Source organism: Euprymna scolopes, chromosome 3 (assembly GCF_053919585.1).
Source record: "Euprymna scolopes isolate OS-2025 chromosome 3, ASM5391958v1, whole genome shotgun sequence".
Classification (NCBI taxonomy): Eukaryota; Metazoa; Mollusca; class Cephalopoda; order Sepiida; family Sepiolidae; genus Euprymna; species Euprymna scolopes.
The window spans coordinates 110,025,891-110,049,034 of record NC_136484.1 but is presented as its reverse complement, the minus strand read 5'-3'; the positions used below and the strand labels follow the sequence as shown (position 1 = coordinate 110,049,034).

Below are 23,144 nucleotides of genomic sequence, written 5' to 3'. Positions count from 1 at the left end.
GTCTGTCTCTGAAAAAAAATAATATTAAATACTAACTGTCCCAATCCGCTGCTGTCTGGGATTCAGTGAAGTTATTTTAAATTTTTTTATTTTTATAAACCACATATTTGTATAATAGAAATATTTTTCTTTGATTTATTTGAATTTAAAGTTCATCACCTTTAAAAAAAAAAACACCCTTTATATTTTATCAGACAACCAATACATGAAACAAAGAACAAAACAAACGCAATATTTTCAAACTACCATTTATTTAATGCAAACACAAAAAGACTCGATCCCAGTTACACTGTGTGTGTAAAATGCATATATAAGTTTGAAAAAAGTGTGTGTGTGTGTGTGTGTGTGTGTGTGTGTGTGTGTGTGTGGAAAGCGAGGTAACAAGGTGATTCCTAAACATTAATGTGAGGCATTGTTTGAAAATAACTTATTACACATAAGCATTATATTTAGCCTTGTTTTGATTGAAAAATAAAGCAAGTTATAGCAATTTGAATCAAACACACTAAATGGTAAAAAACAAAAAAAACATCCCATCTTGTTGGATTTTTAATATGGCCGATATAAATAAACGCTGTAAGTTGGAAAAGAAGTAGGTCTGTTCGTAATATGCTACAAGGAAAATAATGGTATTTTTTATAGAATCATTGATGTTTTTTTTTTTTTAAATTTTTGGTGGTGGGGGTAGCTCTTATCACCCAGACTGGTAATTAGTAGTAGGTTTAAGAAAGGATTTATTTTTGAGCGGTGGGGGCATTGGGTTGTCACTCGGTCTTAAGGTTAATAGTAGGGTTAAAAGGATTTTTTTTTACAACTCTGATGTCATATGGCATAACAATCAATATAATTATTTGCAAAGATTTTTAATGCAAAAATGTTTTTCAGGACATTAAAAAAATCCATAAAACCACCAAAGCATTTCCGAATCAGAAACAGAATGATCTTACAAAGATCACCAAAATATTTCTGTAATAACCTTTTTTTTTTTTTACAAAATGGAAAAAATAAAAACATGTTTTTATTGGTGCTTAAGTTTTTTTAAAATTTTTAAACCAACACATTTCAGTTGAAAACATTATTATTTACTTACATGTCATGGGGAAATTAGTATAAATTCTAAAAATTATGAAAAATGATCCAGTAGAAAAATAATTACTTAATGAAAGATTTTGAGTTTAGTGATTTATTGATATTTTTACATATGATGCAATTGATAATTGATTTAATCATCCGTACCTCCATCTTTAATGAACCATATTTGTGGCTGATTTTTTAAATTTAAAATACTTCTAGCACATTATCTACTAGATAATTTTTTGCAATTTTTGGAATTTTTACTAATTTCAGCATGACAACTAAGAGTGTTTTTACCAGAAATGCATTAGTTTCAAGGATCACTAACATAAAGAAGCACATTTTTTCATAGTTATCTCTCCTGTGGCATTGCCACCATTCTTCCAATGGAATTAGAAGCATGTTAGCTTAGTCTTTTACAGTGTTCATGAATGAGAGACTTCACATACATCTCACGGTCCTTACCATAGAGCAAGATGTATTTCATGTATTCGTGAGTGTATTTTCTTTTAACGTGAATAATCTCACGCCATTTTGCATCTTTCCAGTCTTTGTTGAACATCGTTAACAATTTCTTTCGCTCCATCCATGTCTTCACAACATCTGGTGGATTTTTTGGTTCCAGTTTTGGCACTTGAAAATCTCGCAAGATTATCACGGCATCCAGGGAAAAATATCCTCCGTAAAGTGGATGAATACTCACTCCATATATTGTCTGTTTTCAATCAAAAACAAAAACAAAGTCAATTATTAGCATGATTTAAAAGAAGAAGGGGGGGAAAAAAGGGCAGAAAAGACAAAATGTCGGTGCTTATTCAAATCGACACTTATGGCAGCAATCAAAATTAAAGCAAATACAGAAAAGTCTATATGATGTACATACTCCTTACAGAATGAAGATATCATATTCTAAAAATCAGGTAGTTCTTTTCTTTTTTTTGTGGCAATTAATAAAAGGCAGCAAATCAAAATTTACAATTTTTAATGACTTTACTACTAAACTGTATTGAACGTAGGCTGATTTTTGACCTCTCAACTTCGATTTGAGCTCACCCCCCCCTTATTTATTTCATCAGATTTAATCATGGCTGATGAAAATACGACTCGTTTGGTTGTAAAATTTGATTTTCTTGAATAAAAAATACTATTTGATCAAATTACGTAATTTTTTAATATAACATCTTTGTTATGTAACGAGTACTGCATTAAAGAAACTTTTCTGTATTTTCTTTACTTTTAATTGCCACCATAAGTGTCTCAGATAGAGAGTAAGGGAAATTATTGACAGTGATAGCTGAACGAGTGTTTGTTGCAAATTTTTTTACAAGAGAAACCATAGATTACAGCTCAGTCAAGCACCTACCATGAAAATAACGATAGAGCTGAAATAGACTCACAACGTCTCTTCTGTAAGAAAGAGGTTGTAGGGGGATAAAGGGACATCGCTCAGTAGATTGCAAAGCCAGTTTTGTCAAGGCAACAAAGTGTACTCTGAGCAACTCCTCCCCATATGTGATAACATGACATATTTGGTTCTTATTAGTGTTGGGACGATTAATCGGAATTAGAAAAATCGGAAGATTTGGGAGTATCGGAATCAGTATCGAAATCGGTATCGGAAAAATTGATGCCTATTTTCCGATGCCAAAACGATTCTTTTAATTGTCTTTTTTTATTTGATTTTGTTTAAACCAAGATCTTCCATTGCTGGTTATAATGATAAAATAATAAATATTTATTGATTTTAAAATACCAGTAAAGCTAAAATCGATAGATCATCCTTCACAAGTGTAGTTTGACGTTTATGAAAATATCTGCATATTTAGCATGTGTTTTTATGAAAATCGGGGAAAATAACAAACTTACAATTAAATAATTAGAGATTTATAAAGAATTGAAATCGGAATCAGTAATTGTATTGGAATTGGGAAAAATATTGGAATCGTCCCATCACTAGTTCTTGTACAGGTATATATATACAATAAAGAAAATAGTGGTTGTTCAGAAGGAGGAGTTTGGGTTTACAAATATGTGTTTCCACAGGAATTTATTTGATTAAGAGTGTTTAAGTAACTGTTTGATTCTTCTTCATGACAAAATAAAGCCACTTCTATTGGTATGTAATCAGATTGATATCGAACAATCTAGACAAGGATTAATGGCTATAATCTAACTGCCATCTGATAGCTTTATAGAGATGTAATCAAAGATTGTGAATAACAAGAAGGTGTAGCAGCCGAAACTCGCTACAATCACAGGCAGAAGCTAATTCTCACGACTCGAGATCTGAAATCCATTTTCTCCCAAGCCAGCTCTCAATCATGTGACCGAGTACATAAAAGACGAAATCTGAAACTCTTTCTCACTGGCTTCAGCTGGCAGCAGACTTTTTTTCTTTCTTTTTTTTTTTTTTACATGGAGGTCACCACTTATCAAGGCCCGGAAGCCACTTGGGGATAAGGGTTATTGCGTGTACAGTAATCAATGGGATAGTATCGTAGTAATCGTTAGTATTGGAGATTTGATAAAGTGTCTTACTTAAGGGGGTGGTTTGTCAGGGATTTGTTATGTTGGACTTGAAGACATCCAAGTTGTAGTCAGGTGGGAAACAGGCAAACGGAAGAGAGTTCCACAGTCGTGCACTTCTTAGAAAGAAGCTCTGCTCATGGAATCTACGCTCGGATTTAGGTACAGATAAAGAGTGGGGGAAAATTAATGACAGTGGTTTCAGCCAGACGGGTGTTTTTCGTGAAAGATTGGCGAATGTGAGTACAACAGTCATAACATGGCGACCTTCTAACTCCCATTTGTTTCCACGTGCGCTACCCAAACGAAAATTCTTTATTATGTTACAGAATTGCTCTCGTCGCTACACCAACACACACACACACACACACACACACACACACACACACACACACACACACACACACACACACGCACACAAACACACACACACACACACACACACACACACACACACACACACACACACACTGCAACACTGAAGACTTTACTCTTTGTTTCTCCTTTAACCGGCTTCCTTCGTACTGGCGACTACTAGCTATAAAAACATGTAAATGGAACTGAGCTGTTCTCCCCTCAACAAGCCGGCACTATATTAACTCTATCTTCACACAAGAGCACTTCTACCTATTAACCCGTTTCTCTCGTGTACACATTACTAACGCTATTAACGAAGATGATAAATAAGGTTGTTTTTTTAATATAGAATGGAACTCCATTTCATTTGTTTCTTATTCTGTAAAGGTTAATAAGGAGTGTGGTTGGCTCTCAGCAACTATCGTTTAGGGCATCTGTTTCTAAGCTATAAAAAAAATATGTCCTGTTGGGTTAAGTCAAAATTCTGCATGAAAAAGGTTTTATAGGCTAGCTCATGTGACCTCTAAGGGAGCAGGGATTGAGTTATCTGTTGGCCAATCCACGGGACCCTAAAAAGACAAGCAAGACAAATCATCGATGAGTGTGACACCCAAAAATAATTCTAATAATTAGGAAACTAACAGACTACTAAGTACAAAGTAGTCACCATTTACTAACAGACTACAAACTACAAAGTAGTCACCATTTATCAAGGCCCAGAGGTCACTTGAGGATAACAGTTAAAGAGTGTAGAGTAGTCGATGGGACAATATAGTAATCGTTAGTAGTGTAAATTTAGTAAATTACTTAAGGGAGAACGGCTCATCAAGGACTTGTTTATGTTGGACTTGGAGATGACCATATTGTAGTCAGCTGGAAAGCAGGAAAACGGAAGACACAGGCAGCAGTCAGTGACACTCACATTTGTTGTCTGTTCATCAATAACATTATTTGATTGTTTCAATTAGAAATTTGGTGCTTATAAAGTATTGGGCACACATAAAAATCATAGTGACTCGGATGAAAATCACAGTTCCAAGTAAATTAACAGGAAAACTTTTTGATATACTTACATCTCAGGCAAAAATAGGTATCTACACCAAAAACTCAGAAAAAAATTACCAAATAGAATTTTAATTAAAAATAAGATAAGAGTGAAAATCCTGTAAAGTAGGGGGAGATAAGTCAGTCAATCATTTAATCGGGTAATAATTAATGGTGAATCGCAAACAGATAATCCAAGCTGTTATGACTTTATTGTACTCAATTGGAAAGCCACTCTAAAGTTTACAGTTTGACAGGCGATCAGTTCCAGGAAAAATGGAATTTACCTTTAGTTTTAGGTACAGGTAGAGAGTAGGATAATTCCGACAACAGAATCAAAACAGTCGAAAAGGTTGTACTTGATTTACTTTTACTTTTGATCAGTTTTATCATATTTTGTCGATCTGCTCTTGATAAAAGTGAAAATCTAATAAAGCAAGGGGAGATAAGTCAGTCTGTGACTTAACCAAGTAATAATGAATGGCAGATTAGCAAAATACAGAGTATCCCTTAAGTCTGGATTATAAGTTAAGTAAGGTGATTTCTTGTACCACATCTTTATAGTGTTTCCCAACTGCAACAAAGCTGAAAGATGAGCAAAACCAGCCTCCCCACCCCTCTAGTGAGCACTCTACTTTTTTAATAACTGATCAGCAAAATTGTGCCAATAATACTATGTGTTCAGACTTTGCAGACACCCTGTACAAAAATTGATTATTATTTTTTATTAAACGTGTACTTGATAATTTTTCTTAAGTTTCGGTGAGGATGCTTAACTTTGCATTATACATAAGTGTAGAGATGACAGTTATGCCCCTTAGACTGGTTGGAGGCAGGTAGGAGTTATCTCCCCTTATATGGGTATGGGGACCGGTTGTACTTCTGGTATTAAATAGATACAATCCTAGCTAAAACGCATTAAATGCAGAAAATTTCCGGTCTCACTGAAAAAAAACTTTCATGAAAAATTGCATCATGCAATAATGTCTCAACTTTCATGGCTGCATCAACCAAAACACTCCAAAGTGTGTCCTCCACAGATGTACATCACCCAATGTGGCTTCCTTCAGTCTTAACAGACTATGGATACCCATTGTAAGGGTGCCTGCTTGTAAAATTTGTGTGGCAAGAATTGTGCAGTCTGCAACCACGTCTCTCCTGAGTAAACATTGTTGCATACCAGTGGCAAGTGGAGGTACAGGACGACTGGAAACAATGTTGAGATGAGCGGAGAGCACATACAGCGCCTAGAATTCCCAAATGGTCACCCATCTGGTACTAACCAACATTGCTTAACTTCGGTGATCTGATGAGAACCGGTGTGTCAATGTGATTATGCCGTACAGTATACTGCCTAAGACATGGAGAGAACTTGTAGATGATAATCTGATTCTAGCAAGGGCCAGAAGCAAAATGGCAACAGGCAGAAGTATTTGGAAATCCAACCTCAACATGAGACATAGACAAAAACTTATGAAAATGATTAAAAAACAATCAATTAACAAAAATGTGATGGCACCAGCCTCAGCTGATACAAAATAGCATGAAATATTAAAGAGGATTGAATATCTGATAATAGAGAAAGAGAAAGACTTCCACTGGAAGGGTACAGAGAGTACTGAATCTTTGGGATGGCTTATTGTCACCCAATTTCCAGTGAAGACCAATGATCATTGCTAGTGAGAAGTTAATGGTAAGCGTTTGTTGCAATAATGCTAAGTCATTTGCAAAGAATATTGAAAGAGGTGAGGAGTACTAAAAGTCTAGAGAGACTTGTTGCCATCAAGATTCCAGAAACAAAAAAACACAGGTTATTAGTGAGCAATTACTGATGATTACCTGTGTCAGATATTGGCCAGGCAATGCCGAAAGGTGTGCTGGTTGACGATTATTATTTAAACCAAAAAGTTTTGTCGGTTAAAATATGTTTTAGAATTATCAAAATATTCAGAATAAATATTTATTTTCATTAATTAAAAAGATCAGGCGATCATCTTACTAATAACATGTAAAAAGATCAGGTGATTATCTTACGAATAACATGTAAAAAGATCAAGTGATTATCTTACTAATAACATGTAAAAAGATCAAGTGATTATCTTCCTAATAACATGTAAAAAGATCAGGTAATTATCTTACTAATAACATGTAAAAAGATCAGGTGATTATCTTACTAATAACATGTAAAAAGATCAGGTGATTATCTTACGAATAACATGTAAAAAGATCAGGTGATTATCTTACTAATAACATGTAAAAAGATCAGGTGATTATCTTACGAATAACATGTAAAAAGATCAAGTGATTATCTTACTAATAACATGTAAAAAGATCAGGTGATTATCTTACGAATAACGTAAAAAGATCAAGTGATTATCTTACTAATAACATGTAAAAAGATTAAGTTATTATCTTACTAATAACATGTAAAAAGATCAGGTAATTATCTTACTAATAACATGTAAAAAGATCAGGTGATTATCTTACTAATAACATGTAAAAAGATCAGGTGATTATCTTGCTAATAACATGTAAAAAGATCAGGTGATTATCTTACTAATAACATGTAAAAAGATCAGGTGATTATCTTAGTAATGTTTACTATCGACTTCATTTAGAAGGGGAGATGGTCTTTTTTGAGATACATGGGAATTAGTTGAGTCAGTCAGAGTTGAGAGAAAGACAGAGACGTGATGGCTCCAAGTAGAGGGGGATCAGAAATGGCGATAGTCAGAATCAGTATTGCAACTTTCCAAAAGGGGAGAAAAAAGCACTCTGGAATAAAAAGTTGTTGAAAATAAAACTCGAGGCCTTGTCATGTCTTGGGGAGAATTTCCATTGCAGCTTTCCGTCAAATAAGACCAAAGCGAGACCAGATGTTGAAACCCTGAATAAGTGTTATTCGTCCTTTGTTTTATAAAGGTATTTATGTATATTTTTGTCACGTCATGAACTGTATTTAAATGTACATACACACACAACGAACTCTAAATTAGATAATCATGACGATGGATGGTCATAGATGAACACATCATATATACACAAGTCACATAGGTGACTGTGACATGTATATACACTCATACAATCTACCTACTAGAAGATACACATATATGCTCATTATACACTCTCCCCCTGCTATCCAACACCCCTAATGAGTACATAATAATAATAATAATAATAATAATAATAATAGCATCACTGCCCCTCCCACCACCTTCAAAAAAAAAAAAGAGTGAGACCAAATAACCAAGTAGAGTCAAGGAGGAAGGAAAGACCGAGGAACTAACCAGGCCTCCGCCGGATAAGTGCAAAGAGAACTGGAACCTTGGAGAGGCCTATTGCCACTCAGTGAAGACCAATAGCCGCTGCCAGCGAGAAATCAATGGCAAGCAGCTGTTGCGATAATGCAAATTTATTTGCAAATGTTATCGAAAAAGGTGGAGAGTTCTGGAAACCTGGGGAAACTTGTTGTCACTCAGCTTCCAGAGAACACCACAGGCTGTTTTCACGGAGAGATCTTTGATGACTTGTGTGAAAAGCCCCTTGTGAGCCAATAATAATAACAATAATAATTCAAAAGCCAATGCATAATGAAATTGTTTACCAACCTTGTTCTTGGGCCAGAGATCAAAAACAAGATGAGAATGATAGGCACCACCAGCTACGTCACCACCATTCTCAAAGCACTTTTGCCAGTGATGAACAAGAGGCTGTGCATAGGCGTCCAGAACATGCTTTGTCAATCACATCTCTGTCACCACTCTGAAATCGACAAACCCATCCCCTAACTGTACTGACATCAACTGCATCAGCTTCATAAACGTTCATTAGGTGCCGGTGAATATTGGTTGGTTCAATTTTTCTTTTTTTTGCATGGAGGAACTCAATGACACATCTCTACTTCTGAAGCATGCCCATGACAGGGGTTGCTTTCTTAGAATCTCACACCATCAATACCTGCAACTGAGAGATGAAACTGTCAAGTCACGAATGCATAAGTTCAGTTATCATAACAATCTGATTTGCAATCCACTCTGATCCGTTCAAGTGGAATAAAAATAGGAGGCATTACTTTTGGAACGATCTTCGTAATAATGAATTACAAAGAAATGCATCATCGCATTGTTTACTAACCTCGTTTTTGGGCCAGGGATCAGGAACAACATCCTTCCGTTGGTAATAATAGGCACCACCGGCTACGTGACCAGCTGTCTGGACAAGTACAGCTGCATGTTTCGCGATCATTTCAAAAGAGTACAGGATATCCTCATCTGGAATTTTCTGGTAAAGAAATTTAGATAAAAAAACAACATGAAAACAAAACAGAAAAGAAACCAGACAAGTTCGTCTTATTCTTATAAATGCATCTATTTGATCAGTGTATTTACCGATAAAATACATTTTTAAACTTAGGTATGACAGACACAGTGGAATGCTATTTCAAAATGAATTGCGACAGACAAACGAAAATGTTATTTAAAAATTAAACATGACAGACCGAATGAAAATGCTATTTTAAACTTAAGTGTGACAATCCTAACAAAAATACTATGTCAAACTTCAAAAACTAACGAAAATACTATTTTAAACTTAAGCATGACGGACAAATGAAAACGCTATTTTAAATTTAAGCATGACAAACCAATGAAATTGCTATTTCAAATTTAATCATGACAGACCAACGAAAACGTTATTTTAAACAACCATGACAGACTAACAAAAATGCTATTTTCAACTTCAGCATGACAGATCAACGAAATTGCTATTTTAAACTTAAATGTACTGTCGGTAGAAGATGCTTATATTTATTATACAAGCATGACTAATGAAGCATGGGATGTTTGTTCTCTTAGTAATGTGTTACCAATTATCAAGGCCAAAAATTACTCAAGGATACGTGTTAATATGGATAGAATGACAGTTGAATGATGATGGTGAATGCTGGAAGAGGATTAAAAATTTCTTCATATCACCAAAACAACAGCAGACCCAGAAAACAGCAATTCTTCCCCCTTTGTCAAAAACATCATTCATGGAATGTGAAAACTAAAGGATAAAATAGGAGATGTGAGAATTATGAGGCCGCCTAAAATAAACCTAAGGTCCACTTTCTACACCACATGCACAGCTTACGGAAAACAAGGACGAATCTGTCTTGACTGGAAATGGTGTAATTCAATAAATGATAATTGAGTTAAAAACTAGTAAAATTGAAAAATTAGTAAATGTAACTGTTTTCCTGTTTTTATGCTAATAGTTTATCACCTGTAAAGGCCAGGAACCACTCGAGGATAAGGGTTAAACAGATCGTCAGTTGAACAATGATCACCACCATGAATGGATTGGAAATAATAGGTGGAATGGGAAGAAGATTAATTAAGAGTAATTGATTATTCAACGAGTATTTGCTTACATTAGACTTGAAGTAGTTGGTTGGGGAGTAGACTTATGGTATCTTGTTCTACAGATAGAATTATCTAGAAAAATTTGTTCATGCAAGTTCCACTTTGTTTTTAGTAAAGAGAGAGAGAGAGAGAGAGAGAGAGAGTGAGAGAGAGAGAGAGAGAGAGAGAGAGGGGGGTTCTTTGCTGTGGTTGTAACTAAACTTCTTGCTGTGAATGTTTTACTGAAAAGGATGTGGGATATTAGAGCACAGTCGAGCACCTACCATAAACAAAACAATGCAGTAGAGAGAGGCTTCTGTGTGAAAAAGACTGCAGATATGAGAAAAGATCACTCTCTCACTAGATTGTAAATTCAATTTTGTATTCTATGAAAACAAGTGCTCTGAGTAGTACCTCCATAGATATGACAGCAACTTAGCAGGTTCTTATACAGAGAGAGAGAGAGAGAGAGAGAGAGAGAGAGAGAGAGAGAGAGAATTGCATCAGGAGGTAAGTATTTTCTCGATCCATAGAATGATTTAACCATTTTTTCCAGCAAATTTAATAACAGACCGTTTGCATTGTTGTTCCTTTGATATGACATCAATCATCAAACAATGGCCAATGAAAATGAATGAATTAATGAAATAATTAATAAAAGTAGTCAAATGATTTACATAAAAAAATATTGCATCGTAAATTAAAGACAATGATACAGTTGGTTGCTTTATTAATACAGGAAAAACATCAACTAGTTTCTCTGGGGCAGAAATATCATACATCTATCTTTCTGCCTATATATTTAAGTTTTGGCATCTTTAAATGATATAAAACCTCTTGTAATGTGGTGTTACACTTATTGCAGCAGCAAAAATAAATAAATAAATAAATAAACCTGACACTGCATTTTTTTTCATTTTTATAACACAAGTCATTTTTTACTGTTACTTTCCAAACAATGCTTGCTTCTTGTTATTTTAACTGTTCATTTCGTCTGCCATGAGATTAACAAAACCCTTGACACCAGCTTAAAAGTCTCTCACTGCCATCATGGGGCCACATGTCCATTTTGGCCAGTGTGCACTTTTTTTCTCTGCTCGACCACATGCCGGCCATAGCCAGTCATTTCTCATCTTCGACCTTTTTTTTTTTTTTTTTTTTTTTACATGGTAGTCACCACTCGGGGATAAGGGTTATTGCATATACAGTAATCAATGGGATAATATCATAGTGATCGTTAGTAATGGAGATTTGATAAAGTATCTTACTTAAGGGGGCGGTTCATCAGGAATTTGTTTATGTTGGACTTGAAGACTTACATCATCTTTTTCGATGTGCACTTTTCTTCTCTCCAACCATGTGCTGTCCTGTTTCTCTTTTTCTTGTCATGCAAGCCAGCTCATTCTTCCTAATTTGCATATGTGCTTTTTCGGCTACATCTGCTAATATTTTCACAAGCCAGTTATCCTACAGCTGCTGCTGATATTTTCCCATGTGCTCATACGCACTCTGTTACATTATTAACACATCACTTCCTTTTGAAAAAAAACCCATTGGAATAATATCTATGGTGAGAAGCAATCAAATTGTCGCCTAGCAAGAACAGTTTAGTTGAACGAAAAGCCCAAATATGTTTAAAAATTCCTTCTTTTTTTTTTTTTGTCTGGTTTTTGTAGGAACACCGGGACCTCATTCAAGCTTCCGATTTCTCTAACAGACGTTTAGTACGTGTGAAAAAGGTGAATGAATTCAGCAACAGGAATATGATCAAATCGTAAGAGACTTTCTCCTCACTCATATCCTCACCGAATTAATATGAAAGAACTTTAAAACTGTTATTTGGACAACAATGTCAATTTCACAGATAAGTTAATAGATAATCAAAAAATTTATTTCTAAAACCTATTTTTTTATAAAACGCAAACTTAAATTTAAAATCGTGTCTAATAAAAATAAATCTAGTTATTTTTTTAAAAAGTCAACCAATGAAAAAATTATTTCATTTTTTTAATGGATATCGCAAAACAAGCGTTTTTGACAAAGATAGAAAAATTGCTGTTTTCTGGACATGCTGTTCACACAAATTATGTTATTTTTACCATATGGTAGTCGTGCTCCAGCTGGTATTGCACTTTTTTCATGTAGTATTTAATGAATTTTTTGTAAGAATCGACGACTATTATGTCCATGAACTTGCAAAAGAATGGTATGATGCTGTTGTTAAAGACATACGGAATGCTGAAGAAAATAAGACCGACTGCATCATTTTCATAATGAAGCTTATATTTCGGGGCCACCAATTTGTTGTACCAATCAACCTGTGAAAAGAAAAAATAACAGATATAAATATACATACTAGATGAAATATAAGTGTTATCAGCATCATGGACTTCTTCCAGTACTATATTATGATATGACATAACACTCTCAGTGGGCAGTATTATAATCCCGCAGAATCAGCAGTATTATTAGTGTACAGCGCATACAACTCCCCATATTGGACACCACCAGATAGTAAGCTCTGCTTACCCTTTATCCTATCTTTGTACACTTTTGTCAATATATCTTTCTTGCACCTAATCCGTGTTCTGTGTTTTCCTTCCATGGTCCCAACCTTGGGCCCATATCACACAACATTACCTCTCTTTCCACAAATTAATACACCAGAGTGTGCTTAGATTTTTCATAATGTCTCCTTTCGCCATGTTAGGAGGTACTAACATCAGGAAATATAAAAGTTGAAGGACAAAACGATTTTTCCTTTTTATTTTGCAGATACACTCCATGCTAAATCATTTCTTGCTACTTATATCTCTGACAATATGGACCGAAACGCATTAAATCATAAGCATGCGAAACACATTACCTCAACTTTTTCATACATACACTCATTTCAGATTTCTTGTGGCTTATATGTTTTACACAGCAGCAGCAGTGAAGTGATGGGGGCTCTGTGGTTAACGATGCGGGCTGACAACCTGGGTGTGCCAAGTTCGAACACAGTTCGTTCCACAGACACATTTTCATCTAGGAATGTTGACAACCTTTGCGTGGTCCATCTCGTATGTACTCGATATCCTTCTAGGAAGAATTCCTAATAGAATTATATTGGGGAAACGAATGTCAAGAAAAATCATCATCATCATGAATGATGATAAACAAACAAACAAACTGCAACAGCAGAAACACCATGACTCCAATGAGCTGTTGTAGTGAAGTGATTCGAACGAATGCTTAATTGCAAACGATTCTAATTGCTACTCTCTTTCCTTTTCCACTTTGTTTGGATTCACTTTCCTCTTCATTTTCTAAAGCAAGCAAGTTTTCACAGAAACGTGTTAACTCAAGGTGTCTTCAACTAATGAAACTCTTTCAAACTCCCAAAACAACTATGTCAAAGTAATAATGCAAAATATCTTAATTTATGCAAATTTCATATTTATTATTATGGAGCCAATACTCTATTGATTATCATATTGTACCTAATAGTATGTATTAGTGATTTAAGCACTTTTGCATTACTCTCACAGAACAACTTTGTTTTGTTTTTACTTTGAAGATCCCAGAACAGGGGAAGATAATTTAATTTCAGAACCAGGAGAAACAATTCGTATCAGAAAATAAATTTTTTGTGACACTTCTGCATTACTGTCACAGAAAATTACACACACACAAATAGTATTTCCAAAATAATTCGCAAAAAAATGAGAATACGAGTTAATATTTTCAAAATTCAAATTTGGGAAAAGAAAGTAGTCCGCAAAAAAAGTACTAAGAAAAATACAGACCGTGCTACTTTTTTTTTTTTTTTAAATAGGATTTTCAAGTTAAATTCATTTTTTACAGTATCTTTTATTTATTAAATTGTTAGGTAAAAGCAAAGAGCAAATGCTGCTTCTTTACAATAGCACGTAATCCTCAGGGTTGCCCAACCATAAAAAATATTAAAAGCCAAATCTTTCAGAAAAAAAAAAAAAAAATGCCAAAAAGGCCTAGTTGATAACTGTAGCCAAATTTTCACAAACAAAAAAGCCAGATCGAACATTTAAATTATAAATATGCAAATATATAAACGTTTATATATTTTTCATTGTGCTTGTGTAGATTAGTAATGTTTTAAACCGACGCATTTCAGGTGAAAACATTAGGTGTCCTGTTGAAATTAGTATAAATTAACAAAATTTATTTTTGACGACCTTTTAAGCTTTTCGGGTATTATAAAAACGAATATCCCATGTAAAATTGTTGCTGACAAATAGTTTGTATGTAATAACATTATACTTTCCAACGGCAAGCCAAACAAAGCATGTCCATACGTTGTTTTGCTTATAGCGAGGATAAAAAACATTATTACATACTGATAGGCACGGCCAAAACGGAAGGAGAGAGTAAGTATGTTTTGACAAAAATCAAGTAATTATCCAATCAATACGAAATTTTCACCGATTATTAAATCAAGAATGAACTTTATAACAGTGTACTTTTTTTTCATAATCGATATATATATATATATATATATATATATATATATATATATATATATATATATATATTTGCCTACAGACCCCAATTCTTTATTTGTGGTTACAAATATGCTTAAAATAATCAGCCGAAATTGAACAAAATATATTGTATTGTGGGGAGAGTGAGGATTGTAGATAAAAACACTTGTGCACGTATCAGATTTTAAGGTTGAGAACCAAATTTTGAATGTGCTTAATTTTGCATCTTTTGTATTTTGAAGTGTGAAATTCGTTGTATTGACTCCTGTTTCCTTACTGTGCTATTATAAGTTACTTAAAATTAAAGTATGGATGAGAAGTATATATATATATATATATATATATATATATATATATATATAGATAAAATTACAATTAAATGATCCAAGATGGTAAAATTAAAGTATATTATAAATATTAAAGAATTTATATTTATAAAATTATCTCAGCCAGATATAAAAGCTCGATAAAACCAAATAGGAAATAGAACTTATAATATTTATAATTATTTTATATTTTATTTTTTATTTTATTATTATTTTTTTAATTTTATTTATTTATTTATTCTTTCTTTCTTTATTTATTTTCCATTTAGTGTCGTCTAACAACTCTTGCTGACATTTTTTTAAGTGATGACTTGTACATTTCAGTTGACCTATATTATTTTGCCCTATATATTTTTTTCGCGCCTTTAACATTTCCTGTCTGGGTCATTTTGACTTTTGTTTCCCTTTATTTTATATTTTATATTGAACTTTATCATCTTTTTTTTTTTCTCCTCTTTCTCTTCCCTGATCTTTCTTATTTATTTTTATGTCTCGGAAGTAGAGTGAAAAGCATATATTATTTTTCTTTTATTAATATTATTGGAATCTTTTCTTTTTTCCTTGTACACATTTTTGTGAATTATTCCATGGATTTCTGCCTTTGGATTATTATGGACCATCTTCTTCCAATTACGGGATTTCCTTGGATTTTACTTGCACAAATGGAAATTCTTTTAACTTTCTTGAAGTTTTACATTTGGATTTTACCGTCACTGGATTTTTTTTATCTTCCACCAGACTATCCATTCATGTGTAATCACCTTTTTCTTCACCATATTTCCTCTGCTTCACTTTTTTTGTTTTCAAGTAAGATCTTTGACTTACTTGTTGTTTCATCAAATACTTTTGCTAATTCCTACGCTCTGATGAGAAGGAAAGTATTTCTTCGAAATTTCGTGGATTAAGGACTATCAATTTATCTAGTGTTTCCTTTTCAGATTAAATATGTTTTTAACACATTTCAAAGTGTTTTTTAACATATTTTATTAACTGTTTTCTCATATATATATATATATATATATATATATATATATATATATAGTTTCAATAGGATTACAAACATTTGCTATAATATATATATATATATGTATATATATGTGTATATATATATATATATATGTGTATATATATATATATATATATATATATATATATATATATATATATATACCCTGACCCAGATAGTTCTATATGGCGAACTATCTACTGGCCGTCGTGACAGAGAGGTACCGAAGAAAAGACATAAAGACTCTCTGAAGAAGTCCCTTGGTGACTGCCACATTGACCACTTCCAGTGGTCTTCTCTCGCTGCTGACCGTGTTACCTGGTGAAATACTGTCCACCAGAATTCGCCTCCTTTGGGATCACCCGCACAGAGAATCTGCAAGAGAAGCGCAGCAGGAGAAAGATTTGGAAAGCCTCAGCAACCACACCTGACATGACTTTTGACTGCAGCCGCTGTAGCCAAACCTGCTTGCCCTGCATCGGGTTCATCAGCCACCAGCGTGCCTGCAGTCGACGTGGAAAACCTCTTTTGTAGAATCTTAATTTACAAAGTACTGCCAAGATATATATATATATATATATATATATATGCATATATATATATATATATATATATATATATATATATATATGCATATATATGTGCATATATATGCATATGCCCATATATGCACATACATATGCATATATATGCACATACATGTATGACCACATATATGCGTATATATGCATATATATTCACATATATGAATATGCATATATATGCACATATATGTGTATGTACATATATGTACATATATATATATATATATATATGCCCATACATGTGCATATATGTACATGTGCATATATATGCACATATATATGCATATATACATATATGTATATATATGCACATATATATGCATATATACACATATGTATATATATGCACATATGCATATATACACATATGTATATATGCATATATATACATATATACACATATGTATATATGCATATATATACATATATACACATATGTATATATGCATATATATATATACACATATGTATATATGCATATATATATACACATATATATACATATATATACATATGTATATATGCACATATATATGCATATGTATATATGCACATGTATATATGCACATATATATACATATGTATATATGCATATATATATACATATGTATATATGCACATATATATACATATGTATATATGCATATATATATACATATGTATATATGCACATATATATACATATGTATATATGCATATATATATATACATATGTATATATGCATATATATATACATATGTATATATGTATATATATATATACATATGTACATAAGCATATGTATACATATGTATATATGCATATATATACATATGTTTATATGCATATATACATATGTCTATATGCATATATACATACATATGTCTATATGCATATAGGGTGACCCCCCCAAAAATGGGCACCAACTCTAAATAAGCCCTGTTTTTTAGTGTTTTGTCCGAATGAAATGAAACTTTGGTCATAACTAGTTTATTATATTCCAAATATCACATCAAAACACTAGGGTCTTTGGCCTTTTTTTTCTCTCCGTTGACTGTAAAATGCTCAGAAAAACAATTGAATGTCCTTTGTGTTTTTTGGGTCACCCTGTATATATATATATATATATATATATATATATATATATATATATATATATATATATATATATATATATATATATATTTATATATACATATTTATTTATTTATTTACTTATTATGGCACATATTTGCTACCCTACCAAAACTATATATATATATATATATATATATATATATATATATATATATATATATATATATATATATATATATATATTCTCTGGCCACCCACCGTAAACCTTACAGGGAAGAATTGTTTTAAACTAGAAAGCTTGAAAGAAATTTTGGTCAAATTGCCGATGTTGTCCAACAAAGCACTTGCCTTTCTAAATTTGATTTAAATAAGTTCTCAGGTGTGTTATGAATGAATATCACATTTAAAATTGTGAATTATGTGTGAACCTCCTAAAAAAACTGGCAGAAATAAGACTCCTCTCTTCAAAAAAGAACATTATTTTTTAATTTGGAGCAAGGAATCAGTTTGGCATATAAATTTAATGTGAAATAATTCCAGCGTTTTTAGGACAGTTAACCAAATTGTTTTATAAGATTTATTTACAGCAACAAGTAAAAAAAAAATAATGGCCGCTCTAGTGTCGGTAGAATAGCGAACAAGCACTTATATTATTATAATTATTAAATGAAATTCTTTCAGTAAATAATGAAATAAAGAGGTTTTAAAACTACTTAAAACACAAAAAAATGTGTCAAGTATTTCAGTTTTACATTGTTTTTTGGATTCACTTCTTTTCATAAAAATTAAAATAAAATGAATATATTTCACGCTTTTCAGAAATTTTTCATTTTTTTTATTTCGTTGATAATTTAATTTTATTTTTTCTTATTTCTTTCAGATTATAATATGGAAACATTTAAAAATGTTCCCAGTGGTACTAGTAACCCTCTTCTACTTGGCTATCTTTTTTATAGATTGAAAAATAAAAATAAATCTGGATGTTTAAAACACTTTGAGAATGGATAAATTCTACCAATAAAATGTGCAATTATAAACCAATACAAAGCCATAAAATTCAACAGTTACATGCACTTTATAGAAAAAATATATTATAGGGTTAGTACAATTGATTTTATGACACCCGTTTCAAGAATTGGAGCTTACACCACTTGTGAAAGAAAGGCTGCCTCCATCTCCTCTAGTGCTGGAACATTTTCCTCCAAAAGCACCCAAACAAAATGGTCAACCCAGTTTTATTGTATAAAGAAAAAAAAAAAAAAAAGATTAAAATTAGAAATTTATAAAAAAGAAAAATCTCATGAAAAAACAAAAATGTTAAACAGAAGAGTCATACAATTAAAAAAGAAACTAAGAGAAAAAGAGCAAAAAGAAAGTTGATTCGTCACTTAATTGTTAAATTCAGGCACAGTAGAATCCCGGGAAACAGTGGCTATAGGATACAGTTTTCATTAGGTTATGATGTGAAATACGACGTTTTCCGGCTCCTGGTTACAGTATTTGCTCCGCCTTACGGTGTTATTTATAATGTTATTTGATTACATGTGTATTATATACTGTACTCAACTGTATTTTTGGTCCCCCGACAAAAGGAGGGTGGACTTGTAAATTCACCCTTATCCGTTTGTCCGTTCGTCTGTCCGCACTTTTCTCAATGACTACATTTGGAATTTTTTGAAATTTTGCACAAACATGAGTACTTGTGCATTTAGCGAACCAGACGTAACGCACGCAGCATTTGCTCGGCTTTGTCCGACGCATGATGTCAACAGCTCAGGTTTTGCTGCTGTCTGACGAAACATGATCATCAGCCAATCAAAATTCTGCGCGCTTAGTTTCAACTCAACGCACGTGCACGCGCGTTGAGCAGCAGACGAGAATTCTGATATGGGCATTCGAGATGGCGGCGACTAGGAATCTCCAGCGCGAATGTGGGTTGCGGTCACGCCACAATTGTGGACTGGAAGAATTTCTTGCGAGATATAATATGCCGGGATTACTTTCTCAGGAATCCCCGGCAGATAGGAGGCCCAGCAGGCCATACGGTCGAAATCGACAAGTCTGTCTTCTTTAACCGCCGTCGACAGACGTCTAACACCGGTCTGGGTCCTCGGTGTATAATATGCCGACCCCACCGAAAAGGAGTTTTTTTTTTTTTTTTTTTGATTAATGTAGCAAATAGGAATGCCGAAACCCTCCTTCCACTAATAAGAAAACACATTCTGCCGGGGACTACGCACGGTCGTATCAGACTGTTGGAGCAAAGTGGGAGGTGAACCATGAACCAACCAGTCAACAACCACCACAGCCTTAATTTTGTAGATCCCGTAAAAAAAAAGAAAAGAAAAGTTTTGTTCCTTTCCTTTTTTTTTTACGATTTTTTTCTTTTTTTGTACGTAAATAGTTGAGAAAAAAAAGTTTCATAAAAAACAATTACTATTATTTTTTTTTAAAAAATTGATCCTACAAATATCATTTTTGTTGGTCATTTTACGTAAATATTTGAAAAACAAAAAACAAAAAACGTTTCATTTAAAAAAAAATAATTATTATTTGTTTACAAAAAATGTTTTTATATGTAGTTATTTTGCAAACAGAAAACAATTTCAAACAATAATACTAATAATAAAAAAACAAACAAATGAACGGTAGGTTTTTGCTTTTTACTTATTTATTTTTGGATATTTCTACATTTTACAATTTCATTTTACAATTATTTTGTTGTAGCGTTGTTTTTATTTTATCGGCAACGCTCGGTTTTATCCGGCTGTTGACGTCATGCGTCGGACAAAGCCGAGCAAATGCTGAGTTACGTCTGGTTCGTTAAATGCACAAGTACCCAAACATGATATGAGTAAAAATGTAACAGAACAGATTTTCCAGGGACACTCCGGTTGCCCCCCACCCTCAGGTTAAAATGGCTAAAATTGACACTTTTGTGCTTATTAAAAAAAATTGATGACTTGGATTTTTATAAAACTTTCTGAAAAGTTGTAACTGATTTCTATATAATTTTATTTGTCCTTTCCTTCATGATAACTCTTGGATGTGCCCCAGGGGCTCTTTTAGGGCTAATAAAAACATTCCATTTTGGGGACTATTTTTACCATATTTGTCCAAAATTTTCTTTGTATGTCTATTTAGCAGTTTTGCATGGTGCTGAACTCAAATTTAAATATGTTGAGGCTCTGGGGACTTTTCGCGCTAAATGGAGGACAGGGGGTGGGGGGTTCAAATGATGGACTTAGTCATTTCTTTTTTTTGCATGATGCAGAAATCAAATTTAGATATGTTAAGGCCTAAAACTGCGCCGTTTGTTCATTTTCACCAAGATTTGACGTTCCCTGGGAAATTTTGGGGGTTAAAGGGAGGGGGGCAATGCTGAACTTAGTAATTTTTTTTATGGCTCGGCCACTGTGCACTTAGGGGGACCATGCATGCTGTACTTGTGTTACTAATTTTTAATGCAGTGTTCTGGGGTTCAACTGTACTTATATTATATTTTTGCATATTCTTATTGCAAATCATCTAAATCTTATTTCAACGAAAATAAATAAAATAAATTAACGGATTCTAAAACTTAAAAAAAAAAAAAGTATTTAAATATGTTATATTTATGCCGCACTCTGTATAAACGCTTGTGACAAACTATGCAGATAGCGTGAGCAGAAGGGAAGGATTAAACAGTAAAATCGTCGTTAATTTTTTACCTACCTTGAAAGGGTGGACTTCGAAGCTGTTGTTGGGGAAAACGCTCATTGCGTCTTGCATAATATGGTCGACATCGGACGGGGTTAATGTTTTTCGCGGCGGATGAGAAGCAGACGAAATAGCCGCGAGAACAAGGCAATACAACGCAAATGTAAGACGAGCCATTACGATGTAATGCATGCATCGATTGCAGTTGAATATGTGTAGATCGACGCCTTAAATGCGCTATATATAAATAGATCGAGTTGTTGTTGTCTTTTCCGATTTTCACATCCTTGTTTTTCATTTTTTTGTTTTTTAATTATTTTTTTAACTCCATTTGTCACAGTCGCAAAAGCTAACCAATGAGATTTCTTCTGTCTACCTCATCTTTTACAAAGCAAATTCCGGGAACTCAGACTAGACTAAATGCCATTCGTGTTTCGTTCCAAGAATTTATATGTTCCTTCTTACTTTTAGTTGCGTTTAAAAAGAAATTATCTAGTAAAAAAAAAAAAAAAAAATCTTAGCTGGGCTGGCAAAAATATATCAATAAATAAAAAATAAAAATTTGAAAACGTAGCAAAAAACAAAAAATACATGATGAAAAATGAAACAAAACAGAACAAAAATCAAAACAAAAAGAGCAAAACAAAAGCAAACAAACAGAAAACAAGAATGAATAAATAAAAAACAAACAACAAAAACAAAAAAATACATGGTCTGGCAAAAAACAAAACAAAACAAAAATACATAAAGTGTGGAACGATAAAATTGTCGCACGAGAAAAGACGACATGATTCCATTTCCATTTGATGAAAACCGGTTTTCTTTTTTGTTGCAGATCATCTACTAGTTGGCCAGTTGTGTACAAATCCCAAGAGCGATAGAAGCCTTCTATGATGTTTGAAAATGACACAATGTTCAACGAGTGAGATCGAAGATGCGTTATCAGAATCGGCCATTAAAAATGCCGTATATGAACTTGAATAAATCAACTTACTATATTTCGAAGCTTATAACTACTTGAAAAATGTAATTCAAACCCTTTTTTTTCAATTAAAGGAGCAAAGACCAAATTTGAAAAAAAAAACATAAGTTTAATAGCAAATTAGGCAATATTTGTTTGTTAAAATCAGTTTTCTTTAAAAAAGATTTAAAGAAAATTTTACTTTGTTCGATTATAAAAAAATATATATAAATTCCAAAAAATCACTTTCCTATAAAAAATTCTATTTAATGTGTACTTTCATTGTTCATTGTTAAGAATTTATCCATATTTATACTTATATTGCATGTCCTTTTTAAATAAAATACTTTTTTAAACAAGGATTAAAAAAAACAAACGCAAACTCAGATTTATTGACTGTTCAAATAAAGGGAAAGAAATCTCTGATTCTTTTCGCGATTATCTTACAGTGACTTATAAACGCCAGAATTAATATGTCTTTTTATTGCGTGCTGTTAACCAAAATTAGTATTTTGGGACCTCCGTAGGTGAAACAAAGCACACATTCACTTATAAGTTCTTTCCGTTAAGCAAAAAATCCATTCGACCGATTATTTTTTTAAGTCTCTTTTTTTATTATTATAT

At 32.8% G+C, this 23,144-nt stretch overlaps 1 protein-coding gene across 1 annotated transcript; it reads right to left on the bottom strand.

The window, feature by feature from the left end:
- Positions 1–232: 232 nt before the first annotated feature.
- LOC145258128 (cyanocobalamin reductase / alkylcobalamin dealkylase-like) lies at positions 233–22,543 on the bottom strand. Its single transcript, XM_080115874.1, has 4 exons — positions 21,575–22,543; positions 12,485–12,703; positions 9,136–9,282; positions 233–1,789 (listed from the first exon to the last, which is right to left on the bottom strand). Exons 1-4 carry the CDS (start codon positions 21,749–21,751, stop codon positions 1,478–1,480), a joined length of 855 nt encoding a protein of 284 aa, XP_079972000.1. The 5' UTR covers positions 21,752–22,543; the 3' UTR covers positions 233–1,477.
- Positions 22,544–23,144: the final 601 nt, after the last annotated feature.